At 38.0% G+C, this 27,853-nt stretch overlaps 1 protein-coding gene across 1 annotated transcript in view; it reads left to right on the forward strand.

The window, feature by feature from the left end:
• Positions 1-27,853, forward strand: part of LOC132545746 (afadin-like) — a 78,348-nt gene that overhangs the window by 34,827 nt on the left and 15,668 nt on the right. Inside the window, exons 10-17 of the mRNA XM_060209434.1 lie at positions 359-528; positions 1,547-1,653; positions 1,999-2,201; positions 2,558-2,795; positions 3,066-3,367; positions 4,046-4,388; positions 4,599-4,681; positions 13,062-13,211. Of these exons, the coding sequence (XP_060065417.1) occupies positions 359-528; positions 1,547-1,653; positions 1,999-2,201; positions 2,558-2,795; positions 3,066-3,367; positions 4,046-4,388; positions 4,599-4,681; positions 13,062-13,211 (1,596 nt within the window). The remainder of the gene's footprint in view (positions 1-358; positions 529-1,546; positions 1,654-1,998; positions 2,202-2,557; positions 2,796-3,065; positions 3,368-4,045; positions 4,389-4,598; positions 4,682-13,061; positions 13,212-27,853) is intronic.

Here is a 27,853-nt window from a genome sequence, read left to right on the forward strand (position 1 = left end):
GAGTCCCTTCGTTTGCTAATTTAATTAGTTAAATAAATCCGAGAAAAGCAGAGCTGTTTCATGACTTTCATGAAAAGTGCATTTCATTTATCAATCTTTTGGTGAAACTGCAAAAATTTGAACCTTTAGAAAACACAGGCTTTACAATAAGTAACCTTGTTATAATTAAAAAATGATATAATTATCCCATAATCTGGAAGGATAGAAGTTTAACTGAAGTTTAAAACTTGATTTTTGTTACTATGAGATTTCCATGGAACAGCTGATCATTTACCATTAGGTTATTTGTTAACGTTACTACAACCTAATGCTGGAACAAGGGATGTGCTTCTACACTACTTAGTTATTTTTTTAACAGAGATTAAGAAAGGGACAGGTGTTACCTTCTGGTCCTATTCAGAAGAGGGGAGGTCCCTACAGCCCCAAACCGCAGGAAACAAATTTTGATGTGGATGGGAAAGTGGAGACTATGGCTGATAGTTCTCCCAGGAGTAATGATCAACCCATGCATGCTGATCTACAAAAACGGTAAGGTTAACGCCTCATCAAAAAAATACCATAATCAGTGGTAATACCATAGATACATATTCCTCAACTCCTCCTCAAATATCTACAACGTACAGCACAATTTAACATGTAGATATCTTTTTAATTATACCTCAATTTAATGACTGATGAAAATTGCAGTAAAAATATATAAAAAATGGACTCTTTCTCCTAGAGTGAATTACTACCATTTTTAGGTCACCAGAGACAAAGTCTCAGGGTGATCTATTGCGATCGCCTTATGTCTGATGTTGTACACAATAAACTTTTAAATTTTCAACTTCTTCAGGAAAACTTGTGAACTGATTTCAATGAAAATTTATAAAATCTTCCATGGCTTAATTGTAAATTATATGGTTCCCGTCCCCAAGGGGTCTAGCAGCATGTAAAAAGAGTCAAAGTGATTGAAAATTTCAAAATCTTCTTCTCAAATCCCAGGTTTGATAGAACCAAGTACTTTTCATGGATGAAAAGGCCTTCAGATGCTTTACCAAAATTGTAAACTTTCATGACTCCAGGGTCTCACATTTCCCCCTGGGGAGGGGGTAAAGTTATTATAGTGTATATAGGATAATTACACTTTTGAATATTATTTGTTTATTTTCTATTGGAAACAGTTCAAACCTGGTTATAATTATTACCTTAAGATGTCAGTTTTATGAGATGCACATATTGACCTCAACTGATGCCCAGGGGCAAATGGTCGGGGCCAAAAATTGATCAAATTGACTGAAATCAAAGATGTTCTACTGTTCCTGGATGGAAGATTTTATTAAGGAAAATTCAAATCTTGAGTAATTTCTTTTAATTCAATCTTGGCTAGAAGCCCAAGCATGGGACAGCAGTTAATGTATTCACAATTTCCATTTGCATTATGTGTACAATATAGTAAAATATGACATTTTTTAACAAAATCATTTCTGTGACATGTTACAAGAAGCATTGTGACTCCGTTGGCTCTTGTTCTACATAGAAATTCACTCATTTCACTTTGTACCAGGAGCCAATCTGTCCAAAATATGGGACCCCCAAGAGAACCAGAGAGACCTCCTCCTCAGAGACGGGTTGATGAGGCCTTACCGGCAGCTTTGGAATACAGAGATGAAAGTAAGTTACCTCCCTTCATATGCAGACAGTATTGTAGAAAATGACGTTTTTAGGTTACCTCCCTTTAGCCACAGGGAGCTCTACATGTGTGTCTGGCAGTGCATTCAAAACAGTTTTGAATTGTAATGTTTTCATTAAGTTTTCATTCTTGTAGATATCAAAGAACATGCTTAAATAGATCTTCACTTTTGATAAAAGAGGAAGTGTGTTACATAGATAGGAATAGATTTTGAAGGTTGGATGGTTTGTCATATCACAAGAACATTGAACTTTTTGTGGTTTTTGTTGTTTTTGCTTGATAATGGTTTTTAGTGTGTAAATAATAAATTGGTTTGACCTTTCCAGAGGAAGATGGATTCCTTACCTCTGTGATACTTGACAACAACTCTGGGACACAGTTTAAACTAGCTCCCACCTACACCATTTACATGGCACTGAGATATACTTTATCAAACAACTACCGCCCCGACCTCAGCCCCTCAGAACGAGCCACCAAGGTCACCATGTTGGTTTCTAAGGTCTCTAAAATGATTCTGCAAGCCATACAGGTAAGATAGTGAAACTCTGTTGAAGTACTTCTATAGATATCCACCATCACTAGGCTCTCTATTGTGTGGGAGTTGTACGGTGGATAAAACTATAGCCCAAGGTGACTCTCTAGGGAAGGTGTCATTCACCATCTAAAATGTCTTAATTTGATGATAGATTTTTTTTTGCATGAGATTTCTGTTGACTCAAACTGCAATATTCTAGTGTGGTGTTATATGTGTTGAATTATGAACAACTTCACACTCAAACTTCCATAAAATATTTTCTTGTCAGTATATGGTAATATGGTGTGCAGTTGTCAAAGTCATTCTGAAGAAAAAGCATAACAATAGATACAACCTATTTCCTATTTCAGTCCAACTGTGATAACCCAGCCACCCTAGCGTTCTGGATGGCCAATGCATCGGAGGTGCTGCACTTCTTTAAAATGGATCACGACATTCACCCATTCTCGTTGGATGCCCAGGAGACGCTAGCAGAGTCTGTACAGATGGCATTCCACCACCTGGTGCGCTGTCTCCAGTATGACCTTCAGCGGACCATGCCCGCCTTCCTGGATGAGAGTGACTCGGCAGATGATGACATGATGCAAGGTAAAAAAAGCCTGAAGTTTACTTTCTTTTACAAGTTGTGATATTAGCTTGACAAGACATATTCAAAGCCCCAGAAAACTTATTTATTATTGTATTAATGTTCTTCAAGCTGGTAAGTCTACAATAAACAGTGATAGACCATTTTATTAATTTTTGATACCTTTGTTGGTAGGGAGAGAGAATAAGGACTGCTATCATTACCACACTTTTTTCATATTTATTGTATGTATTGACATAGTGATTTACAAGTCTTATGAATGTTTTGTGCAGATGACCCTCGATACAATAGAGGCAAACCAACTCTTGGAGATGTCCTTGACACGCTGTCCTCAGCCATGAATCTCCTACGCCGTTGTCGTGTGAACGCCGCCCTTACTATCCAGTTGTTCTCACAACTCTTCCACTTCATCAACATGTGGTTGTTCAACATCATGGTGACAGGCCACCACAGTGAGTTCTGTACACGTAGCTGGGGAGTTCGACTCAAAAGGAGGCTTGGGCGAATCGAGGCCTGGGCAGAGAAACAAGGGTTGGAACTGGCAGCTGATTGTCACCTATGTCGTATCATCCAGGTAAGGTTTCCACCAATAGACACCAGGTGATTCTGTACTGGTATTTATTGTAACAAGACAAGACTAAATTATACACCTTCATATGAAGTCAGTTATTTCTTTTGTTCTTTCTTAAATTTGTGAAAAAACAATGTATAATGTTATGACTATTCATTTGAATATTGTTTTTGTCTCACCTTAACAAAGATGTTAAAGGGTGCCTAAGGTGTTGAATCAGTGTCCAAATGTCAGTTAAAGAGATGTCATTTGCTCAGAAAGTATACATACACTAGCTTCCAAGTAAGGTTATACTGTTTGACGATTGGAAAAATAGCTCAAAATAGGACAAAAGTACTATTTTACATTTAGAAAATGTGAAATGTTCGTAAATTAAGAATTAGCAAGAAAGTCTCAAATTGACTTAAATTGTTGTCAATACCTTAAAAACAATATACTTTAATATATGAATGAGGATCCTTATTTATTCCTGTCCTTTTTCTAATTTTCATGTTTTTGTGACAAAGTAATTCAGAAAGTGGAAATAGGTACAGGGAGGCATAGAACTTGATGGAATGCTAGTTGTAGATTCAGATTATACATGAATTAAATTCTGACATTAATGTTGTAAATACAGAATGTTTTATCTTATTTCTTTACCTCAATCTCATTGATCTGAACTTTCACTGTTCCTATTTCCAGGCTGCACACCTATTGCAAGCACCCAAGTCTAGTTCTGATGATATAGCCGATATCAGCTCAACGTGCTTTAAGCTGAACTCGCTCCAGCTTCAGGAACTGCTTCAGAGATACATGCCAGAACCAGGCGAGCCACCCATTCCACACAGTCTCATAGAAAGTGTTGTGTCCATAGCACAGAACATGGCTGATGACCTGACAAAGAATGATGGTCGTGAGGTACAGCTGGAGGAGGACTCAGACTTACAGCTGCCGTTCCTACTACCAGAGGATGGGTACTCCTGTGATACAGTCCGAAACATTCCTAATGGTTTAGCTGATTTCATTGAACCTTTTGCCAGAGCTGGTAAGATATTCACTAGTTTATGCTGTTTAGAGTTTCATCAGAATAGATTTCATACCCTGATTACAACAAATGACTCAAGTCATGTTGCAAGATTTGTTGGATAATTCTGAGAAATTTTTGGTTGACTATTTGATATAAGCTATAATATGTTTTGGGTTGTGCTATAATATGTTTTGGGTTGTATAACATACATTCCTGGAATGTTGACAGGTTTGTGTCGTATGGTAGCTCAGCCAGCATCACGAGGAGAATGGACAGTATACATGACCAGTGATGAACACATGGTGGATGATGTAAGTACATCCTTTATTAATTCCTCCTATTACTGTCTCCACCTCCGCGTCTTAGCTCCTCCTTGTTGTTGTTATCATGGTTGTCGGTAAACAAAAGTGAAAGTAAATGAAGTTCTCTGAGTTTGTAGCCAATAGTGTGTACTCTTTTCTGTAAGTGTACTGTAGTCATCCTGCTGTGGGGGTCACACATTTAAAGGCAGGGCTATGGGGATGTATCCTTTGTGTTAGTATACTGCTGTGGGGTCACACATTTAAAGGCAGGACAATGGGGATGTATCCTTTCTGTTAGTATACTGCAGTGGGGGTCACACATTTAAAGGCAGGGCTATGGGGGATGTATCCTTTCTGTTAGTACACTGCTGTGGGGGTCACACATTTAAAGGCAGGACTATGGGGATGTATCCTTTCTGTTAGTATACTGCAGTGGGGGTCACACATTTAAAGGCAGGGCTATGGGGATGTATCTTTCTATTAGTATACTGTAGTCTTTCTGTTGTGGGGGTCACACATTTAAAGGCAGGACTATGGGGATGTATCCTTTCTGTTAATATACTGCTGTGGGGGTCACATATTTAAAGGCAGGGCTATGGGGATGTATCCTTTCTGTTAGTACACTGCTGTGGGGGTCACACATTTAAAGGCAGGACTATGGGGATGTATCCTTTCTGTTAGTATACTGCTGTGGGGGTCACACATTTAAAGGCAGGACTATGGGGATGTATCCTTTCTGTTAATATACTGCTGTGGGGGTCACACATTTAAAGGCAGGGCTATGGGGATGTATCCTTTCTGTTAGTACACTGCTGTGGGGGTCACACATTTAAAGGCAGGACTATGGGGATGTATCCTTTGTGTTAGTATACTGCTGTGGGGGTCACACATTTAAAGGCAGGACTATGGGGATGTATCCTTTCTGTTAGTATACTGCTGTTGGGGGTCACACATTTAAAGGCAGGACTATGGGGATGTATCCTTTCTGTTAGTATACTGTTTTGGGGGGTCACACATTTAAAGGCAGGACTATGGGAATATCTATTATAGACAGTCTACTATAGCCAAGTTTAGGTAGTGCCCTGAAGATCTTATGAATTAATGATTACAGTGCAACAAGACAGATCAGTTTAGTTTGGTTCAACATCAAATTTTTCTCACTCTGATTTCCAACTTCCACAGAAGGGAAAATTTCTTCATCAACACATGAACAAACACATTGGTCTGTCATCGTCTGTATGGTATCAGTGTCTACCTAACTCAGTCTGTCATCCTCTGTAGGTATCAGTGTCTACCTAACTCAGTCTGTTATCCTCTGTATGGTATCAGTGTCTACCTAACTCAGTCTGTCATCCTCTGTACAGTATCCCTGTCTACCTAACTCAGTCTGTCATCATCTGTACGGTATCCCTGTCTACCTAACTCAGTCTGTCATCATCTGTACGGTATCCCTGTCTACCTAACTCAGTCTGTCATCCTCTGTACGGTATCCCTGTCTACGTAACTCAGTCTGTCATCCTCTGTACGGTATCCCTGTCTACCTAACTCAGTCTGTCATCCTCTGTACAGTATCCCTGTCTACCTAACTCAGTCTGTCATCATCTGTACAGTATCAGTGTCTTCTCTTTATATGATTTCTATTCTGTCTATGCACTAATCGGCTTCACATCAAAGTTAAACCTCAGTGGACAATACCTGTTGCCATGGAAATAATTAGAATTTCATCTGACAGATTTATGTAAGGTTTTATGAACCAGGCTGTCAGCTAGTATTGAGCTTAATATGATCCTGTAAACACAAGTGCTTTTTAGACATGTTCTCAGCGACAGCAGTTTGGATACAACCTGGGAAATAATGGGTCCGTTTGTGAAGGTCACAGATTGGTCATGGGGGAAGTGTGTTATTGATTCATTGTGTGGTATTTTTATTGAAGCGATAGATTACATCCGAACAATCATCATCAATGTTATGTTTCTGAGAAAATATTCTCCTCTGATCCGAAGATAGCGATTTTCTTTTGAAGATTGACGTCAATCTCATTATCATATTGTGTTGGGATTTGTGTTATCATATCTATTACTGCACCTTTCAACAGTTGATGGAACACATGTAACTTGTGGTCTGGTAATGAATGACAGTGCTGCAAAACAAAGGTTGGACATCACTCATGTACATCGCTATAGATGGAATAAGCTGGCTCTCTTCATTAAACCTTTTTTTTTCCTCCCAGAGGAGTCTCATTTTCATTAGTGTGAAAATTAGGCAATTAATCAGTGACATCTTTTGTGAAAGGAGAGTTATGAATCTCTCCTACACAGTGAAAACGTACTGAAATCTGAAGAATATTTCACTGGAGATTTAGGTTATTCTGTGACCAGGATATATTCTGAGGGCAAAGTTAGGGATATCACCTTAGACCTTTTACATGGAAGCTGTGTGAAAATTATATAAGTTACCAAAGAGTTGTGACAAGGAATCTACCTGAGAGTTATGACAAGGAATCAACCTGAGAGTTGTGACAAGGAATCTACCTGAGAGTTGTGACAAGAAATCAACCTGAGAGTTGTGACAAGGAATCTACCTGAGAGTTGTGACAAGGATGTTACCTGAAAGTTAAGGATGTTACCTGAGAGTTGTGACAAGGACGTTACCTGAGAGTTAAGGAAGTTACCTGAAAGTTGTGACAAGGACGTAACCTGATAGTAAAGGAAGTTACCTGAGAATTGTGACAAGGATTTTACCTGAGAGTTGTGACAAGGAAGTTACCTGAGAGTTGTGACAAGGACGTTACCTGAGAGTTAAGGAAGCTACCTGAGAGTTGTGACAAGGACATTACCTGAGAGTTGTGCAAGCTCGTTACCTGAGAGTTAAGGATGCTTCCTGAGAGTTATGACAAGGACGTTACTTGAAAGTTGTGACAGGACATTACCTGAGAGTTGTGACAAGGAAGTTACCAAAGATTTGTGACAAGGACATTACCTGAGAGTTAAGGAAGCTACCTGAGAGTTGTGACAAGGACGTTACCTGAGAGTTAAGGAAGCTACCTGAGAGTTGTGGAAAGGACGTCACCTGAGAATTATGACAAGGACCTTACCTGAGAGTTAAGGATGCTACCTGAGAGTTGTGACAAGGACGTTACCTGAGAGTTGTGACAAGGACGTTACCTGAGAGTTATAATGGTGATAATTCAGAGCTTAACACATTACTGGCAGCAGTAAACTGTAGTTTGAGGCCGATGTGTAATGAAGCCCTTGACAAATTGATTAGGATATTGATTTTCATCAATCAGCCATGTTTACCAAAGGACTGGCAATGTTTGATGTGAAACCTAATGTTGGAAACCATATGATAGCTGCAGTTCTTGATTCTGGAAATATGACCTCAATTATTATGTAGCTGATATATGATATTTAGATTGAGGCAAGAGACTTGTCTTTTGCTTCATGTGATTGTATTGTTTACAAGCATTCTAGAAACACATAGAACATGATAATGATGTATGGACATTCAGCTGTTACAAGTTCAGTTCTCCAGGATTGTGTACTTGGTTCTGATTCTGTTTTATGGTGCCAGTGTTTTACTTGTGTGGATCTCTTCAGTAAGGTACAACAGAATAACAGCCCATCATCTTCTGAATACTGAATATCTTGGTCAACCTTTTCTCCACCTGTAGTGTACGTGTTGGTTACCTGTATTGTATGTTGGTTACATGTAGTGTATGTTGGTTACCTGTAGTGTATGTTGGTTACCTGTAGTGTATGTTGGTTACCTGGAGTACTTGTTGGTTACCTGTAGTACTTGTTGGTTACCTGTAGTATACATGTTGGTTACCTGTAGTACATATTGGTTACCTGTAGTACATATTGGTTACCTGTAGTACATGTTGGTTACCTGTACTACATGTTGGTTACCTGTAGTACATGTTAGTTACCTGTAGTACATATTGGTTACCTGTAGTGTTTTTTGGTTACCTGTAGTACATGTAAGTTACCTGTAGTACATGTTAGTTACCTGTAGTACATGTTGGTTACCTGTAGTACATGATGGTTACGTGTAGTACATGTTGGTTACCTGTAGTAAATGACGGTTTCCAAAGTGATGGAGCAGAACACAAGTGGTTAATATGGTAACTGACAAAGCAGGAACAATACAATCAAAGCCACTGTGCATGGAATAATCAAGGTAAATAGATCTCAAAGACCTCAGGTAACAGGCCATTGTCATCACGTTGGAATTAAACACAGCATTGATATCCCATGCTGGAATTAAACAAAAGAACTCTTGAACATGCCACTGGAATTAAACAAAAGAACTCTTGAACATGCCACTGGAATTAAACAAAAGAACTCTTAAACATGCCACTGGAATTAAACAAGTGAACTCCTTGTCATGCCACTGGAATTAAACAAAAGAACTCTTAAACATGCCACTGGATATGGAATTAAACAAGTGAACTCCTTGTCATGCCACTGGAATTAAACAAAAGAACTCTTGAACATGCCACTGGAATTAAACAAAAGAACTCTTGAACATGCCACTGGAATTAAACAAAAGAACTCTTAAACATGCCACTGGAATTAAACAAGTGAACTCCTTGTCATGCCACTGGAATTAAACAAAAGAACTCTTAAACATGCCACTGGATATGGAATTAAACAAGTGAACTCCTTGTCATGCCACTGGAATTAAACAAAAGAACTCTTGAACATGCCACTGGAATTAAACAAAAGAACTCTTGAACATGCCACTGGAATTAAACAAAAGAACTCTTGAACATGCCACTGGAATTAAACAAAAGAACTCTTAAACATGCCACTGGAATTTAACAAGTGAACTCCTTGTCATGCCACTGGAATTAAACAGAAGAACTCTTAAACATGCCACTGGATATGGAATTAAACAAGTGAACTCCTTGTCATGCCACTGGAATTAAACAAAAGAACTCTTGAACATGCCACTGGAATTAAACAAGTGAACTCTTAAACATGCCACTGGAATTAAACAAGTGAACTCTTAAACATGCCACTGGAATTAAACAAGTGAACTTTTTATTATGCCACTGGAATTACACATGTTCACATGTAAAATAAATGCACTTGACATTAAGAGTGCTGGATTAGTCTGTAGGTTTGTTATTATGACACTGAGTACGTAGGCAACTGTTGTGATACCCTCTTGTTTTATTTCTGTATGCTGGTGTGGGAACCAGATCTATTTTGGATTCTGTATTTGGAGGAATTATACATATAAAATCCTGATATAACAGAATGACGTCAAGGATGAAAAAGGTATCATGTGTCTGTTGCCGGGCAAACTGAATAAAAATGCTAAGCGCATCTTATTTTTGTTCCAAATTAACTTAGCTTGACTCATTGAGAGACTATAAAAAGAAGCAAAAATGATGACAATTTTCTAGAAATCAGCTGACCCTGGATAGGTGTTTGATCATTAGGCTGTAGACTGAAGGATAATCCCTAGAATTAGCTGAGAATATTTCATAGACGGAGAAACATGGCATAGTGATCACAAAATTTGTCTGGTTGAGGATTGTACACTATACCAAAGTGTAAATACTTGTTTTGTGAATTCTTGGATCAGAAGAGGACAAGACATTACAAAGTTTGTGAGGATTTATTAATAACAAGATGACCAATAGGAATGTCCTGTAAACACAAGTTGTCCAGGAAGGGGCTAATTACACCAATGTGTCAGTATATGACTGATGGACGCTACACCAGGACTACCACCACAAAAGTAAAGCTGATATAATTGTGCCAGGGGTGTTGAGGGAGGGGTTGGGAGGGTGAGACGGGGGTTTGGCACCAAGCCCATGGAGGTAAGGAAGTGGGCTGAACTATATGTGCAAAGTTAAGGGGATACAAAAATGAGGGCCAAGGTAAGGAGGGTACCAAAATAAGGACACAGGGTAAAGGGGATACAAAAATGAGGGCACAAGGTAAAGGGAGTATCAGACTTACATTGCCAGGGATATAGGGGCACCAAACCAATTGTGCCAGGGAAAGGATTGGAATGGGAAGATGGGGGCACCAAAGTCCAACTAATTGTGCCAGAGAAGAGAGGGAGAGGTTGAATCCAAACTAATGGTGCCAGATAAAGAAAAAACAAATTTGTGGTGCAAAGGAAATCAGGGCACTAAACCAATGTTACAACATCATAGGACCCAAACTAATGATTCTGGGGAGGGAGCACTGAATAAATGTTTTCTGATCTAGTGAAAGAACAACACCATATTTATTATTTTTGATCCAAGGAAGGGTGGGCACATAAGTCATGGTTTATGATTCAGGGATCATAATGGAGGCTCAGCTAAAAACTCAGGTTTAAGGGAACATGGAATGGGATAACGAGACATTGGTTCAGGGAACCAGGAGGGGATCATGAGGGGGGATTACCAAACATTGGTTCAGGGAACCAGGAGGTGATCATGAGTGGGGATTACCAAACATTGGTTCAGGGAACCAGGAGGTGATCATGAGTGGGGATTACCAAACATTGGTTCAGGGAACCAGGAGGGGATCATGAGGGGGAATACCAAACATTGGTTCAGGGAACCAGGAGGTGATCATGAGTGGGGATTACCAAACATTGGTTCAGGGAACCAGGAGGTGATCATGAGTGGGGATTACCAAACATTGGTTCAGGGAACCAGGAGGGGATCATGAGGGGGAATACCAAACATTGGTTCAGGGAACCAGGAGGGGATCATGAGGGGGGATTACCAAACATTGGTTCAGGGAACCAGGAGGGGATCATGAGGGGGGATTACCAAACATTGGTTCAGGGAACCAGGAGGAGATCATGAGGGGGAATACCAAACATTGGTTCAGGGAACCAGGAGGAGATCATGAGGGGGGATTACCAAACATTGGTTCAGGGAACCAGGAGGGGATCATGAGGGGGGATTACCAAACATTGGTTCAGGGAACCAGGAGGGGATCATGAGGGGGAATACCAAACATTGGTTCAGGGAACCAGGAGGAGATCATGAGGGGGGATTACCAAACATTGGTTCAGGGAACCAGGAGGGGATCATGAGGGGGGATTACCAAACATTGGTTCAGGGAACCAGGAGGGGATCATGAGGGGGAATACCAAACATTGGTTCAGGGAACCAGGAGGAGATCATGAGTGGGGATTACCAAACATTGGTTCAGGGAACCAGGAGGGGATCATGAGTAGGGATTACCAAACATTGGTTTTTTTAATCAGAGGGGCATCATTTGAGGGGACTACTAAGTATGAGTTCTGGGAATTGGCAGGGGATCAATAGAGGGAACATCGAAACATATTACAGGTCAGAGTATTTTTCCGAAGGAAAGGCACTCAAAAGTGGTATTGTGTGTACCGAAATCTGATGGTTGTCAGTTAAGAAGAAACTCAGAGTGAATTACAATGTCCACTATAGAGTAAATACTAGACTTTTTCTGTACATAAAACAGATTGTAACATAGAGAGGAGTAAATCAAGTTGTGATGATTAATAATGTTGGTATCACACACTTCCTGTCTTACTCACTTAATTCTCAGACAAATGTACATTGCCTCCAATTGCATTGATTTTTACCCCTGTCACAGAGAAGGGAAACATTCCTAGTTTTGTATGAAATATTTATTACAAAAGTAAATTGTTATGTTTGTTATTGACCTGATGACTTGACGATACCTGTGTGATTCACTGATCCTGTAAGTCTCTCGGGAGCTGCTGTGTAATTATCAGCAGTATTACCAACAGGACAGGTTTTTATATGCTGTAATTGATATTCACACTGACCTATAGATAGTATTAGTATTTACCTTGTCAAAGTCGAGTCTATTTAGTTTTACAGGGTGTTAGCTACATTATCTGCTGCAACACAAGGCACTTGTAATCAGGTAAAGAAGATTAACAAAAATCCACTTTCTTGACCGATGTTGTGTGTAAATTAGGTATAGGAATCAGAACGTTTACCTTTCTGTTGCCTTCATGGTTGATACGAAACACATTTCACTAAATTGGTCTAATTACTATTAGTGCCCTCCAAATTAGTTACAGGAGACATGGGGGAGGGGGGTTGTTATTTGAATCAAATTGTCTGTTAATATTAGTAGTGTGTTGTGTAGTTGTATATTTGAATAAAGCTGGTTTTTTGTTGGTTTTTTAAAGTCTTCTTTATCATCAAAATTGCCACATTACTAATAGTTTATGTGGTGATGAAGTGTGATATGTAGACATTTGTAACGGTCATTTTAAATCTATTTGATCTTGTGTTGATGGACCTTCAGCAATCAGCCAGACTTTGATATTAATTTCAATCACATTTAATTTACCATGATTTTAATCAATTTGACTGACTGTTAGTAGTAATGTTTATAATACTTTGTTATTTCAGGCTGTACAGAGAGGGCCTTCCACACCACAGCAGCCTCCCGCTGCAGAACCCAGACAGCTACGGCCACAGCTCCCCAAGGAGCCAGAGGTCATGACAGTGACCTTCAACAAGGTCAATGGGAGCATGGGACTCAGTATTGTTGCTGCTAAGGTAATGCTGTTCATACACATATCATGTCAAAGTGTTCAATAAGAATGTAAAATACTCAGCTGCAAAGGTAAGTGAGCAGAATCTGATATAACAATTACATTTCTTTGCCAAATGAATGATGATTCAGTGTAGCATTTGTGCCAAAAATTGTCTCTAAAGCCAATAACACAATAACCCAGTGATTCTTATGAAAAACCTTCAAGGAATTGGGTACTTAAGCACTTGGCTAGTTCCACTAAAATTTATCACAATATGTGTTTTACTTAAAGTACAAACAGTTCAGCTGTTCTCAGTATCAGTTGCTATTGGACTGTGGCTACCATCTCATATCATTTCAGGACAACTACTCTGTTACAGCTGACTTACAACATGCAGAATTATCTCCCTTAGGTGATAACAATGACACTTACTTTGTTCATATATTCTGTGAATTCTACGAGTATCAATGTTATATTAGAGGCAGGTTTTTTGGCTTTGTTTTTAAAACAATTTTACAGAATTAATTCATGAGTCATGGTATGAGTAATATATGAAAGAACCTGAAGTTTGTTTGGAGTTATTACTGTTCCAGGTCACTTGTGGCATGTAAAGTTATCTGCCCCTGATAAAGTTTACAGTTTGATTGTTAGGGACCAGGTGTGCTAATTACTAACCTCTTTTGTCCAGATTGCCACAAGTCTAGATTTCCTTTTTTTGAATTATAATCTCTGCTGTTGTTATGGTTACTATCAGTGTGCATGACCTCAAATTGTTGTGTGAGGTCATGTGTGAGGTCATACAACTTGGGAGGGGTGTAATGCCGTGATATGGGGATTATGGACTTGTGTATAAAACTGTTACTGTATGGTATCAGACTTTGGAGTTCACCTTGAATACAACCTAACATGATAGACTGATATTAGTCTGTGTGTAATGCTAGTCCTACTGATACAACTGTTATTCCAGGGCTATTTACTCAAGGTAAATAGGCAAATCTCAGGCCATGTCAATCAGAGGGGCTGACACCTAGTGAAAAATACTGACTTTTGTTCACATTTAAATGTAAAACTTCCACTCTAATGTGACAGTATCACAAACGCTCATGTAAACAATGGTTTTAAATTCTTCACCCTGTTTGTATGTTGTTACCTGATGGAAAAACTATACTTGATTTCTGAAGTCTAAATGTTGGTGGTTGAATTTGAAGTATTTTAAAATGTAAATGATGAGTATTGTTACATTAAAACAAAGTAGTTGTATTCTACTGAAAGTAAATATTCTTGTGTATATAGGGGGAGAGAAATGTTTAATATAGTGATGAATTTATATTGCATAAATCAAAATTTTATTTTAAGTGTGATAATTAAAGAAATGTTAGATAATTAGCAATACGGTTAAAAATGAGCCTGACAAGGTTATCATCCCTAATAAAGGAACTATTTTGTGGATTAATGTGGTTTGGTTTTTAATTTGATTATTTTAATTTTAAACATACCTGAATGAATTTGGATGGTCTAAATTTTCCCTAAATAGGAAATATTTCATTTGTGACTTTGACTTAAGCTAAGGTGTACTTGTATTACATACAGTGAAGTAAGGCTGGTCCAAGTCTGATATATTATGACACAGATCTCAGAAGTTGTCACAATCTCATGGTGCCTTGGATTAATAAATTACAGCTAATTTGATATATCCTGTACCTGTGTGTAGTTAGAAGTCAGCAGGCATACTGAATATCCCTGCTTTACTGCTATGATGATTTGGTAAAGTGTCTGTTTAACTTACTGTAAATGTTTCTTGTTGCATTTAAAAATACAAAGGCAAATTAGTTAATAAGACACATTTAAAGAAAGTGAGTCATACTTTCCGTAATGACATTTGCAAGGTTAAATATGCAGTGAGTGGGAGCAGACAGTAATATGATATCTGGTTCTCCTGTATTTCCCCTACATAACTACCTACAGTGTCTGTACCGCTGTATTGATAATTTTAAGTAACTTGACCAGTCTCTGCGATTAACTGATCAATTTATACACAGGAAATTAGTTAGGATTTAAACTGTTTTTCTTTATCATTTTAATTTATGGGTGAAATTGATATTTATATCTAAAAACTATAAAGATATATCAAATTACATTAATTTCTCGAGTCTAAAGGAAAAAAGAAGAGATCTTGAATCTAAGTTCAGTCAGACATGTCCATCTTGTAATATTGTGCGTCATTGTAAATAATGGGTTGTTACTGCAGTACTACTTATTTCATTAGATGTTATATTTACACACAACGATTATAATCATATTTCAATATTTTGTCTAAATGTTTGTCTCTGACAAGAACAGATAGGATCTGTTCTACTTCTGGTATTGCAGGTCTTTTTTATCTATTCTAAATTACCAATGATATCTTGTTCATATTGAATTTGATCAGGACATTATGGCTTAGTTAGAGTGTGTTTAGATGTGAATGGATACAACTTGATAACTGAGAGTAATATACTTTCTAGAATAGTATTAATTTGATTGCTTTAGTGAATCAGCAAATTAACTAGAAATTACCTGTTTAAACAAATGTCAACATTAATTTGTGCCGAAAAGGTTGATCAGTGTGATAAATAAATAACCTAGTTTATGGAGATGAATCTCCGTCAATGCAATAATGTAAGTCAAGTGGAGAAATTAATACATATATTCAATGTAGATATATGAGACGTGGAAATATTTCATTAGTGCATCAGAGTATGAAGTGTTAAGTGTCAGACCTGAAATGTGTTTTATTAGGTATATTGTCTGTGTTGTAAAACTGTCAGGACTGAAGTACTGGTCAGGAAATCTTGATATGTGAGGAGACGGCTCAGATAGGTAAAAGAGAAAGTGGGAGTACTTATGGACTATCAAAAATAGTTTGTAAGTTGTGAGGTAGGCCTGCCTTATCTACCTGTATAGTTACAGCGTGCATGTGTAATCAATCAGATATTTACAGAAATCTGATTGGACTGTTCTAGCTGTGGTATCAAACAAACCACATGTCCAGAATTTGGCTCGATTATAACTGTACTGCAGCCAAAAGCGTGCTTGTGTTTTTGATATATACAGAGATGGGGCCACCTGAACTAAACCACATACCGGTTATGGTTTTAGAAGTACTTAGAACTTATTTGCATATCAATGCGGTTTTCTGTTGTGTGTTAGGAAAGAAGTGGGCTTGTTGAATTGAGGCTTGAGGCAAAGTATATTGTGTATGCGGCCTTACTTCTGTCAGACATGGGACTGAGTAACACGCGGGGCACTAACAATACTGTCAATTAGGATTACTTATAACCAGTTCTTGTGAGTCTGGGGCATGTTTCAATCCTACCTGTGGATAGTTACCTGTGATTGACATCATCACCAGGTGAAAAGGGACAGTGTTTAAAGCTATACCTGTACAACACACCTGTATATAGGCACTCAATATCACAGGTGTATTGTCACACGATTTCATTACAAAAAACAATACATTATGTATGTTGGATTTCGTTAGAAAATTCCTATCATTTTCTGGATTTCTACAAAGGATGTGTTAACTTAAAGACTGCAAAATTCTACTTGGATTTGTAAGTGGCCCCTGTGTTAGCCAAGTGAAAATTTGGAGGATTTACTATGAAAGGCTTTGTGTATTAAGTTCAGGCTCGGTGTTGATGGGGTGTAGACAGACAGGGAAGGTAGACATCACTTGGATCAACTTGCATTTCCTTATGTCATTAATCAAACTTGTATTTTCAGCTTGTGAGTGTTAGTGATAGCATCTTAAACAGAGAATATGTTACATATCTTGTCTACCTGTGTATTTATCTTGTCTACTTCATACCTATGTATTTATCTTGATTATATGTTTACCTGTGTTGTGTACTTGATGATACTCTAATCCTCTAATCCCTCACAGACCACAATGAACCTGTAAAACTCAATCAGTACTCGTTCTATTGTTAAACTGGAGGGTGAGGAGCTTGGAAATGTTGATGTTGCTTGTTATAATCCTTCATTTCAGTGTCTTGTTATTGTCTGACTCTGATCATCTGGTAGATTTTAAATAAATATTTTCATCTCTTACTAGATAATAAAACAATATATCACTGGTGCTAGAACTTTGGGAAATTCTTGTATTCATAAATAACAGCAAAACCAGAAATTTTAGTCGAATACATTTAAAGAATTCTGTTAAAAATATTTCATTTCTGATTTATCATGTTCTGACTCACGTTAGTTTCATTGAAATTAATATCTCGAGAATGTTAAGAATTGCAATGTTCTGCAAGTTACTTTAGCGACAGAGGATTTCTGATTTAGAAAAGGTCTCTGGTTAGAGTACAAAAAATGTCTGGCATGTCAAGTGTGTTTGCTAATTTATTGATAACTATACAAACTTACTCCTGAAACAAACATTTTTACAAACAAATGAAACTGTGAGCTAGTTTATCTCACATCTTATCAGTTCCAAAACGTGCAAAGAAAAAGCAGTAGTTTAGATTTTGTGTAAGGCGTATGTACATTTATTCTGTCAACAAAGCAAATGTTTATTTATCATTTTGTTATCGATCATGTATGATTAGTTATTGATAAGACCTGGTGCTAGGACTAGGCTTTTTGTATGGTAGTGATCAATGCCTCGTGGTGGTATAGAAGTCACAGCTAATGTGTGGACAAACAGCCTCTCTTGACTTTGGAAACAAGGTTGGCCTTTTGAAGTAACAAGCAGTTTTGTTACACCCTCAATAGTTGCCAAGTTTAAGAGAATATTTTCTATAAATAGAGATTTTCTCATATGTTGATTTGCTACCTGTTTAAAAAAGAAAAAAATGTTCTCATGGACGGGTACCATGTATGATTGTAGTTTGTTAGATCGAGGAGACTATATTTGGAAGTTGCCTTTTCACCTGTAGTTGACGCCAGACTTCAAAAACTATAGGGTTCCCTAAAGGATAAAAAACATCAGCATTTAGATATATAAAACAGCTATTAAAGAGGAATATAAACTTTATGAAGTAAGAAAGAGAATCAAGTCGCATTGGCATTCACCAGGGACCTGGCAGGAACACATTGGTGGCTAAGTGGCATAGGCCTTCACTAGGGACCTGGCAGGACACATTGGTGGCTAAGTGGCATAGGCCTTCACTAGGGACCTAGCAGGACACATTGGTGGCTAAGTGGCATAGGCCTTCACTAGGGACCTGGCAGGAACACATTGGTGGCTAAGTGGCTTAGGCCTTCACTAGGGACCTGGCTGGAACACATTGGTGGCTAAGTGGCACAGGCCTTCACTGGGAACCTGACAGGAACACATTAGTGGCTAAGTTGCATAGGCCTTCCCTTGAGTCCTGGCAGGATAAATTTACATCAAAACAGGGATTGATGTGGTGGCTATTTAGTTAGGCCTGCAGTGGTTATCTGGGAGGAACATACGGATGGCTAAGTGGCTCAACCTTCACGGGCTGAGTGGCTTGATCTTCACTGGCTAGGTGGCTAGACCTTCACTGGCTAGATGGCTAGACCTTCACTGGCTAGGTGACTAGACCTTCACTGGCTAAGTGGCTAGACCTTCATTGGCTAGGTGGCTAGACTGGCTAGACCTTCACTGGCTAAGTGGCTGAACCTTTACTGCTAAGTGGCTAGACCTACACTGGCTAAGTGGCTAGACCTACACTGGCTAAGTGGCTAGACCTTCACTGGCTAAGTGGCTAGACCTACACTGGCTAGGTGGCTAGACCTTCACTGGCTAGGTGACTAGATCTTCACTGGCTAGGTGGCTTGATCTTCACTGGCTAGGTGACTAGATCTTCACTGGCTAGGTGACTAGATCTTCACTGGCTAGGTGGCTAGACCTTTACTGGCTGATTTACTTGACTTTAATTAAGTAGGTACCTGGCAGGAACATGTTCTATTTTCATGTTCTGTTGCATCAAAGTTATGCAAAGTTTCATAGAGTGCATATTTGGTTGTTCCTGCGGGTAATAGAGAGTGATTCGTTCAAAGTCAACCTATCATTTAAGGCCAGGCAAGGTCAAGGCACGAGTGCTGAGTACATAAAGGGGGCCTTGTTTACTGTACAAATCTGTAGAGTCTTCATCCTCATATCAGATTACTACTAAAAATGAAATTTGTAAAAGGTAAAAGCAAAGAGTACTGTAGAATGTTTGATTTTGAATGAAATTAGAGAAAAAGAGATTGTTGTTTTTATAAATGATTTTTATCAAGTCTGTGAAAGAAAGGGTCTGAGCTACAACGGTATTTCTCACAAGAGGTGATGTTTGCTTACTGATCTTTTCAATGGACAGTCAACAGGAAATGGCATTTTGATACTCTCTATGACGAGCATGGCACCCAAGGAATGCCTACTCTTTCTGTTGTCTTGATCCCAAGGATTGAGAGATTTAGTGAGAAATCCATGTTATAGTTGTCCTCAACCAGCCTTTCATAAACTTATAGCATAAATATCTGTACGAATTACAGCATATTTAAAGAATTAGTAGGGATCGCCTCTACAAACAACTGGTTATATTCATAAGAACTTTCTCCCTAGTAAAAACACTACTGTTTATTTCATACCTAGCCCAGAAATTCTTATCAGACAAAAATACTAAAGGGCACATTCCAGGTGTACAGGTATTCCTGGACTGTCAATAGGGGTGGAATCTTGTTATATCAAGTTGTAGGAAATGTTTAAAATTGTATTTAATTAATATTATGTAATAACGGTGTAAGGTGTAATAGACGACCTGTGTTGTGTGTACCTGTAGGTGTACATTCCTTTCCTATCTACAAATCTTACAGTGCTATTATGGTAAGTGTTCTTGAATTTCGATGTCATTTGTTTCCTTATCAAATTATAGGTCTGATTTGTACTATTGACATGAGTTTGTAACTTAAATTCTTTCATGTTTCTTTTTTCATTTATATTTACGTGGATAAAGTTGTAATTGATGAAACCAAAGGGGATAAATTTTTTGTATTTTTTTTTGCTTGAATGTTTGTGTCTTTACCATTCTTGTGTCATTTAGACGGACCGTTTGTTTGTCTGGTAGAAATACTTAATCTACTTCAATGTTTTGACAGTTAAGCTCTAAGTATTGTTCCTCACACTGGCTTCTAGCCAGTTCTTTTTTGATTTCAGATTTTCTCTGTGGAAGGAATTTAGATTGAAACATTGTGTTTAAAACAATGATTGAAGATCGGTGTTGAACCGAGACCTTCTGTTGGCTATTATATGTACCCTGGTGTCTAGAGATTTTGTCCACAGATGTGTGGTAGCTGGTCATATGATAGCGAATTAGGTCTGTTATAAAAGTACTTAGTGGACATGTGCATACCTACGTAGCATTTAAATCCTATATTATGGTCTGAATCATTCCCTAGCATTAGGAACAATAAGAACGGCTAATGAGATTTATGTACAAATCTGTGTGTTAAAAATATTGTCTTTTTTTATTTTAAATATTTGAGACCTCACTGGGTACAATTTTACCTTAAAGCATTTTTAAACAAATACCTACTGCTATAATAGGATTTCTAAACAAAGTTTGTATTTCATAAATTCCAAACAGATTAAGATTAGTGGTTTAACCAGTGTGTAATTATATGGAGCATGAATTGAATTTTAAAATGATTTTTTGTAAGGATGTATCAGATATTACATTGTTACGTGTATGTTGAAATTTAGATTTACAAAGTAGTTCATATAGTAATTATTTGAAAATAACACAATTTAAAACACGTTGTAAGTTATGTCCTGTGAAAAGTTCTCTCAACTGAGACAGAGGCCTTTTGTCACACTTCTTTAACCCTTTACAGTAAATTGTGGAAATAATATTGATGATAGGAATGTTTGGGTGAGTGATTGGAATGTCAGTAGTTTTAAATGTTTATGTGATGGAAGTGTTATTTGTAGTATGTAGTTGGGTGTACTATGTTAACACCTGTTATTGTGAGCTGACATCAGATCAGGCTGTAAGATAATGATAACTAGTGTTGATCGAGAGGGAGCTGTCGAGTTGCTGTGATTGGTATATCAATTATACCCAATTACCTTCAAAGTAAAAGCTGCAGGTAGAGCAACATTCACACATAGTTAAAAAGATTTTTCCAAATCACCATATTTTGTAACAATTTGTAGGATTGTGGAATTCTTTTGATACTCTAAATACTCCCATGATTATTTTGAATTTTTGGATACATGGAAATAATTTTGTGCTGGACTAAAATCTTATGTACAAAGTAAAAGACCAATGGCTGGGATACAGATTAGTGTACATTAATGGTTGTCATGGTTATAGTTATTAATTCCAAATTTGGGTTTGTCCATAATATTTAGAAGTTTATTTATACAATATAGATATAATTTGATCTTTAGACCACGGTATTATTCTGTCTGTATCATGTTGATCCTCATTTCCTGTTGGTATATATCATTAACCTGTCAGGTAGTGTCATGTAACTCATCAGCTAGGTAGATACTGAAACTATAGATAGTCCCCTGATGTTACCATGGATTTCTCACAGTCCTATGTAACATGTGGTGTGTTCAGATTTCCCTGGAATATGTGTAGTTGATGGCCCTTGTTTATTGCCCTGTTTTGTCAACAAGATCTGGAATGTTGCTTGTCAAGTTTGCCTCCTCCAGGTTCAGGTGCAAAGTACAGGTACAAAACTGTGGTACATTCTATAAAACACAGTTAACCAGCATGACATTACATTGATATCTCTTCTCCCCATCTTCTATTGAGGGCCAATTTCTAACAATTTTCACCTGCCAGACAAACCAATGTCATGTTGGTGTGGGTTTTACGGTAAATTCCAATATTCAGTAGCTCTTACTTTTAAACTGAAATTGATGTGGTTTTTTTTATGTAATATATTACTGTGTAAATTGATTTACTTCATAATATAAAACATGATAAAAGTCTTCACTGATTTAAAGGAAGAAGGAAGTGAGTACAATGTTGATGTGATGACGTGTTTCAGCAAGCTCAATATACTAATGGTGGGATTATCATACGAATGTAATAAGGATTAGGACAGATTATCAGTGTGTGATCAGTGCTGTATACCAGAGATGTATTAGGACGATACAGCAATTATTGGTTTATTATAGATCCTCTTTCACCTGTTTCTATGCCCAGGTGAGGGGGCATTGTGGGGACAGTTTCTGGGGAGTAATCCTCCAATTGACCAATTATAACCACACTGACCCATTACACTTGGCTGTTAATGACAAACCTCAGCCGGAGATGAAGCACTCTCAAAGTTGTATAAGGCTCTTAAGGTTAATCAGTGCTTCAATCTCATTTGATTTCACAGACCACAGGTGATCAGTGAAATGGTTTATCAATGGTTTTATCTCATTCATCTACATTGTCATCACACAAATAACTCTTATTGTCAGTGATATAAGGGTTAATAAAGATATGATTGAGGCTAGTGTCATCACACAAATAACTATTATTGTCTGTGATATAAGGGTTAATAAAGATATGATTGAGGCTAGTGTCATCACACAAATAACTATTATTGTCTGTGATATAAGGGTTAATAAAGATATGATTGAGGCTATTGTCATCACACAAATAATTCTTATTGTCTGTGATATAAGGGTTAATAAAGATATGATTGAGGCTAGTGTCATCACACAAATAACTCTTATTGTCTGTGATATAAGGGTTAATAAAGATATGATTGAGGCTATTGTCATCACACAAATAACTCTTATTGTCTGTGATATAAGGGTTATTAAAGATATGATTGAGGCTGTTGTCATCACACAAATAATTCTTATTGTCTGTGATATAAGGGTTAATAAAGATATGATTGAGGCTAGATACCTGAAACACAAACTCTATTTATGTCACTGTTCACTAATAAAACACAACATATCAGAAAGGTATGTCCATGTTTGCAGTGCTGTAGCTGAAGGACGATGTTTATTTATGTCGGCAGTCGAGAAGATTTCCGGTCTTTTGTATCTGGATTAGTATTACCCGTTACAAGCCGAGCAAAGTACCGCCTTATATAAGGTCAGCTTCCTGTCGGGTCAGGGGGAATTGTCATGCTGATTGTCCCAGTCTGTTTTAAATGGTAACATGAGGGAATTTCATCTCATCCAGCTCTGTACTGGGTCAGATGTCACAGTTAATCTTTATCGCTACAGCATACAGGTTGGCAAATTATACAGGGTGGCAAATTTTTGAAAAGTTATTGGATTTGTAAGAAAGCTAACATATTTCCAAGGTTATTGAAGGTGAATGGTTGAGTAACTCTAAATACAGGAAAAGGTCTCCTCATGATTGCAAATTCAAATGGAAATTATTGAAGTTTTATTATTTGAGTACACTTTCAAAAGGAAAAGTTGCCTTGGCTGATGAATAGAAATAATGCATGAATGAAATTTTTTGTAAGAATAAAAGAAAAAAAAACCCGCAGAATATAATTCTGTATTATTGTTCTGCCAGGTTACTAGCCAGACAGACAACTGAAATGAAGGGCTTTAGTTTTAATGTTGTTAATTCTGTATTATAAAGCTCTGTCAGACAGACCACTGAAATGAAGGGTAATAGTTTTAATGTTAATTCTGTATTATAAAGCTCTGTCAGGTTACTAGTGAGAGAGACTACTGAAATGAAGGGCTTTAGTTTTAATGTTGTTAATTCTGTATTTCAGCATTTCGTTGTGATGTTGCTTTCTGAAACAGACATTGATCAGTTGTCTATGGTGAAAGCTTTATCACTGTCTGACGTGTGTGATATGTAGGTCTCATATATCACCTACAGTAACAAGACTTTCCGAGACTGTTTCATAAATCATTCTCTCCTATATATAATTATTGATCATGCATTTTGAATGGTACACTTGCTATTTAAGTATGGTTTATACCATATGATGAAAGTCATTTCCTTTTAAAGAGTTCCATTAAAACTTGTAATTTTTGTCAGAAGACCAGTTCTACTGCTGACACATTGTAGACATGTATTGCATTCCTTAATAAGGCGGCATACAGCCTTAAGTTTGTTTAAACTGAGAGATAAATGATGACTCAATGATTTGTGAAACAATTGAAGCTTTTTAGGCTTCATGTGCTGGTTTAATTGTACAGATAAAGAAATAATTGATTCTGTAAGTGATATTGAGACCTAATATGTAGAAATATTTATTGAATTTGGGAAGTATAGGTTTTAGAAATACATCGGGGATTTATGGGAAATACAAATACCAAAACAAAATGGGAACTTTATGGGAACTTTATGGAACTGTATGGGAACTTTATGGGAACTTTATGGGAACTGTTGGAACTAAGGTCTGGGATCCAAGGGAAAGTGCAGGAATGATTTCATTCATTTGGCAATCTTAATGTATATTGTTATGTTAATGAGACAAGTTAATTACAGACAGCATGATGATCACTAGTTGGAATAGAGTTCAGCCATAATATTACAGGTAAGTTTTCACCTGCCTGTGCCAGACACATAAGTCTGAGGCAGCTGATGAAATTCTAAATAATTTTTTCTCACTTCTGTAACATGTGTTACTGGTTTTGAAATCTGTCAATATAAGCTTCTACACAAACCATAGAAAGAAATAGTTTTGTCTAAATCATGTACATTAGCTTTTACATTGCTCTTAAATGTAAGATTTTTTTACCTTTTCTATTTATTAATGTTGTTATTCAACATTTAGGTAAATTGAAAATGAAGTAACACCTACTTTGTTGAAATCTGATCCAGTCTCATCCAGAATTTAATTTTTATATGACTGATATAAGTGAATATGTATATAAAGAGATGTTTGATAAAATCAACAAAGATCAAATCAGTTTTATCACCACGTTATGTAATGAATATTGAATCTTCATCGTTTGTTGGAATACAGTGATGAAATTTCAGCTTATGTCTTGTATGTAATGTTTTATTCTGATCTAATAAATGTTTTGTGTTGTGTGTTATTGTGTAGAAATAAAAAAAAATCTATGGTCTAGATAGTCAGGTTGGGTGATAGTCAGAAACCCTGGGCTACAGGAGACAAGTTGGTGGTTATGGGAGATTCTGGGGTACAGGAGACAAGTTGATGGTTATGGGAGATTATGGGCTACAGGAGACAGCTGTGTAGTAGTGGGAGATTCTGGGCTACATGAGACAGATGTGTATTAGTGGGAGATACTGGGTTGCATGTGACAGCAGTGTATTAGTGGGAGATTCTGGGCTACATGAGACAGCTGTGTATTAGTGGGAAATTCTGGGCTACATGAGACAGCTGTGTATTAGGGAGAGATTCTGGGCTACATGAGACAGCTTTGTAGTAGGGAGAGATTCTGGGCTACATGAGACAGCTGTGTAGTAGGGAGAGATTCTGGGCTACATGAGACAGATCTGTATTAGTGGGAGATTTTGGGTTACATGTGACGACAGTGTATTAGTGGGAAATTCTGGGCTACATGAGACAGCTGTGTATTAGTGGGAAATTCTGGGCTACATGAGACAGCTGTATATTAGGGAGAGATTCTGGGCTACATGAGACAGCTTTGTAGTAGGGAGAGATTCTGGGCTACATGAGACAGCTGTGTAGTAGGGAGAGATTCTGGGCTACATGAGACAGATGTGTATTAGTGGGAGATTCTGGGTTACATGAGACAGCTGTGTAGTAGGGAGAGATTCTGGGCTACATGAGACAGATGTGTATTAGGGAGAGATTCTGGGCTACATGAGACAGCTTTGTAGTAGGGAGAGATTCTGGGCTACATGAGACAGATGTGTATTAGTGGGAGATTCTGGGCTACATGAGACAGCTTTGTAGTAGGGAGAGATTCTGGGCTACATGAGACAGATGTGTATTAGTGGGAGATTCTGGGTTACATGAGACAGCTGTGTAGTAGGGAGAGATTCTGGGTTACATGTGACAGATGTGTATTAGTGGGAGATTCTGGGTTACATGAGACAGCTGTGTAGTAGGGAGAGATTCTGGGTTACATGAGACAGCAGTGTAGTAGTGGGAGATTCTGGGTTACATGAGACAGCTGTGTAGTAGGGAGAGATTCTGGGTTACATGAGACAGCTGTGTAGTAGGGAGAGATTCTGGGTTACATGAGACAGCAGTGTAGTAGGGAGAGATTCTGGGCTACATGAGACAGCAGTGTATTAGTGGGAGATTCTGGGCTACATGAGACAGCAGTGTATTAGTGGGAAATTCTGGACTACATGAGACAGCTGTGTAGTAGGGAGAGATTCTGGGCTACATGAGACAGCTGTGTAGTAGGGAGAGATTCTGGGCTACATGAGACAGATGTGTATTAGTGGGAGATTCTGGGTTACATGAGACAGCTGTGTAGTAGGGAGAGATTCTGGGTTACATGAGACAGCTGTGTAGTAGGGAGAGATTCTGGGCTACATGAGACAGCAGTGTATTAGTGGGAAATTCTGGACTACATGAGACAGCTGTGTATTAGGGAGAGATTCTGGGCTACATGAGACAGCAGTGTATTAGTGGGAGATTCTGGGCTACATGAGACAGATGTGTATTAGTGGGAAATTCTGGGCTACATGAGACAGCTGTGTATTAGGGAGAGATTCCGGGCTACATGAGACAGCTGTGTAGTAGGGAGAGATTCTGGGCTACATGAGACAGCAGTGTATTAGTGGGAGATTCTGGGCTACATGAGACAGCTGTGTATTAGGGAGAGATTCTGGGCTACATGAGACAGCTGTGTAGTAGGGAGAGATTCTGGGCTACATGAGACAGCAGTGTATTAGTGGGAGATTCTGGGCTACATGAGACAGCTGTGTATTAGGGAGAGATTCTGGGCTACATGAGACAGCTGTGTAGTAGGGAGAGATTCTGGGCTACATGAGACAGGTGTGTATTAGTGGGAGATTCTGGGTTACTTGAGACAGCAGTGTATTAGTGGGAGATTCTGGGCTACATGAGACAGCTGTGTAGTAGGGAGAGATTCTGGGCTACATGAGACAGCAGTGTAGTAGGGAGAGATTCTGGGCTACATGAGACAGATGTGTATTAGTGGGAGATTCTGGGCTACATGAGACAGATGTGTATTAGTGGGAGATTCTGGACAATAGGAAGCAATAAGACAGGAATTTGTTGACATGAGGTTACATTTCATATTTCTATTTGTAAAGATCTGAATTAGCTGTCTAGTGTGAATTGTGTTAATCAGGGCATGTAATATGTACAACGATAACCAAGATCACCAATGAAAGACTGGGGACATAGCAGTCATCACACCTGTAAACAGCATCTCCACACCTGTAAACAGCATCTCTACACCTGTAAATGCGAGTTGTACAATAGTTGGTGTATGGAGATAGTGACTTTTGGTTTAGTGTGGCGTTAAAGACATCTTTCTGGCTATTTTCCAGGATGTGAAATGGTCAATGACCTTTATATTTATATATAAATGTATATCTCTTAACATACAAGAACCTTAGGTGTAGACTCGGTATAACCTTGTACTCATCCTGGCCCTGTTTCAGAACTCAGTCAAGCGTGCTATTCTATACTAATTCCACACATGAGGGAACCCTTACTTGGCGTTTTATCACCAGTAATCATACACCCAAACAAAATTACTAAAGAACAGTCATTATGTTTATAAATACTCTGAACATTTTCACATACTGTGGACTAAAAAAA

This window comes from Ylistrum balloti, unplaced genomic scaffold, assembly GCF_031769215.1.
Source record: "Ylistrum balloti isolate Yb309-2 unplaced genomic scaffold, AGI_CSIRO_Ybal_v1 Utg369856, whole genome shotgun sequence".
NCBI lineage: Eukaryota > Metazoa > Mollusca > Bivalvia > Pectinida > Pectinidae > Ylistrum > Ylistrum balloti.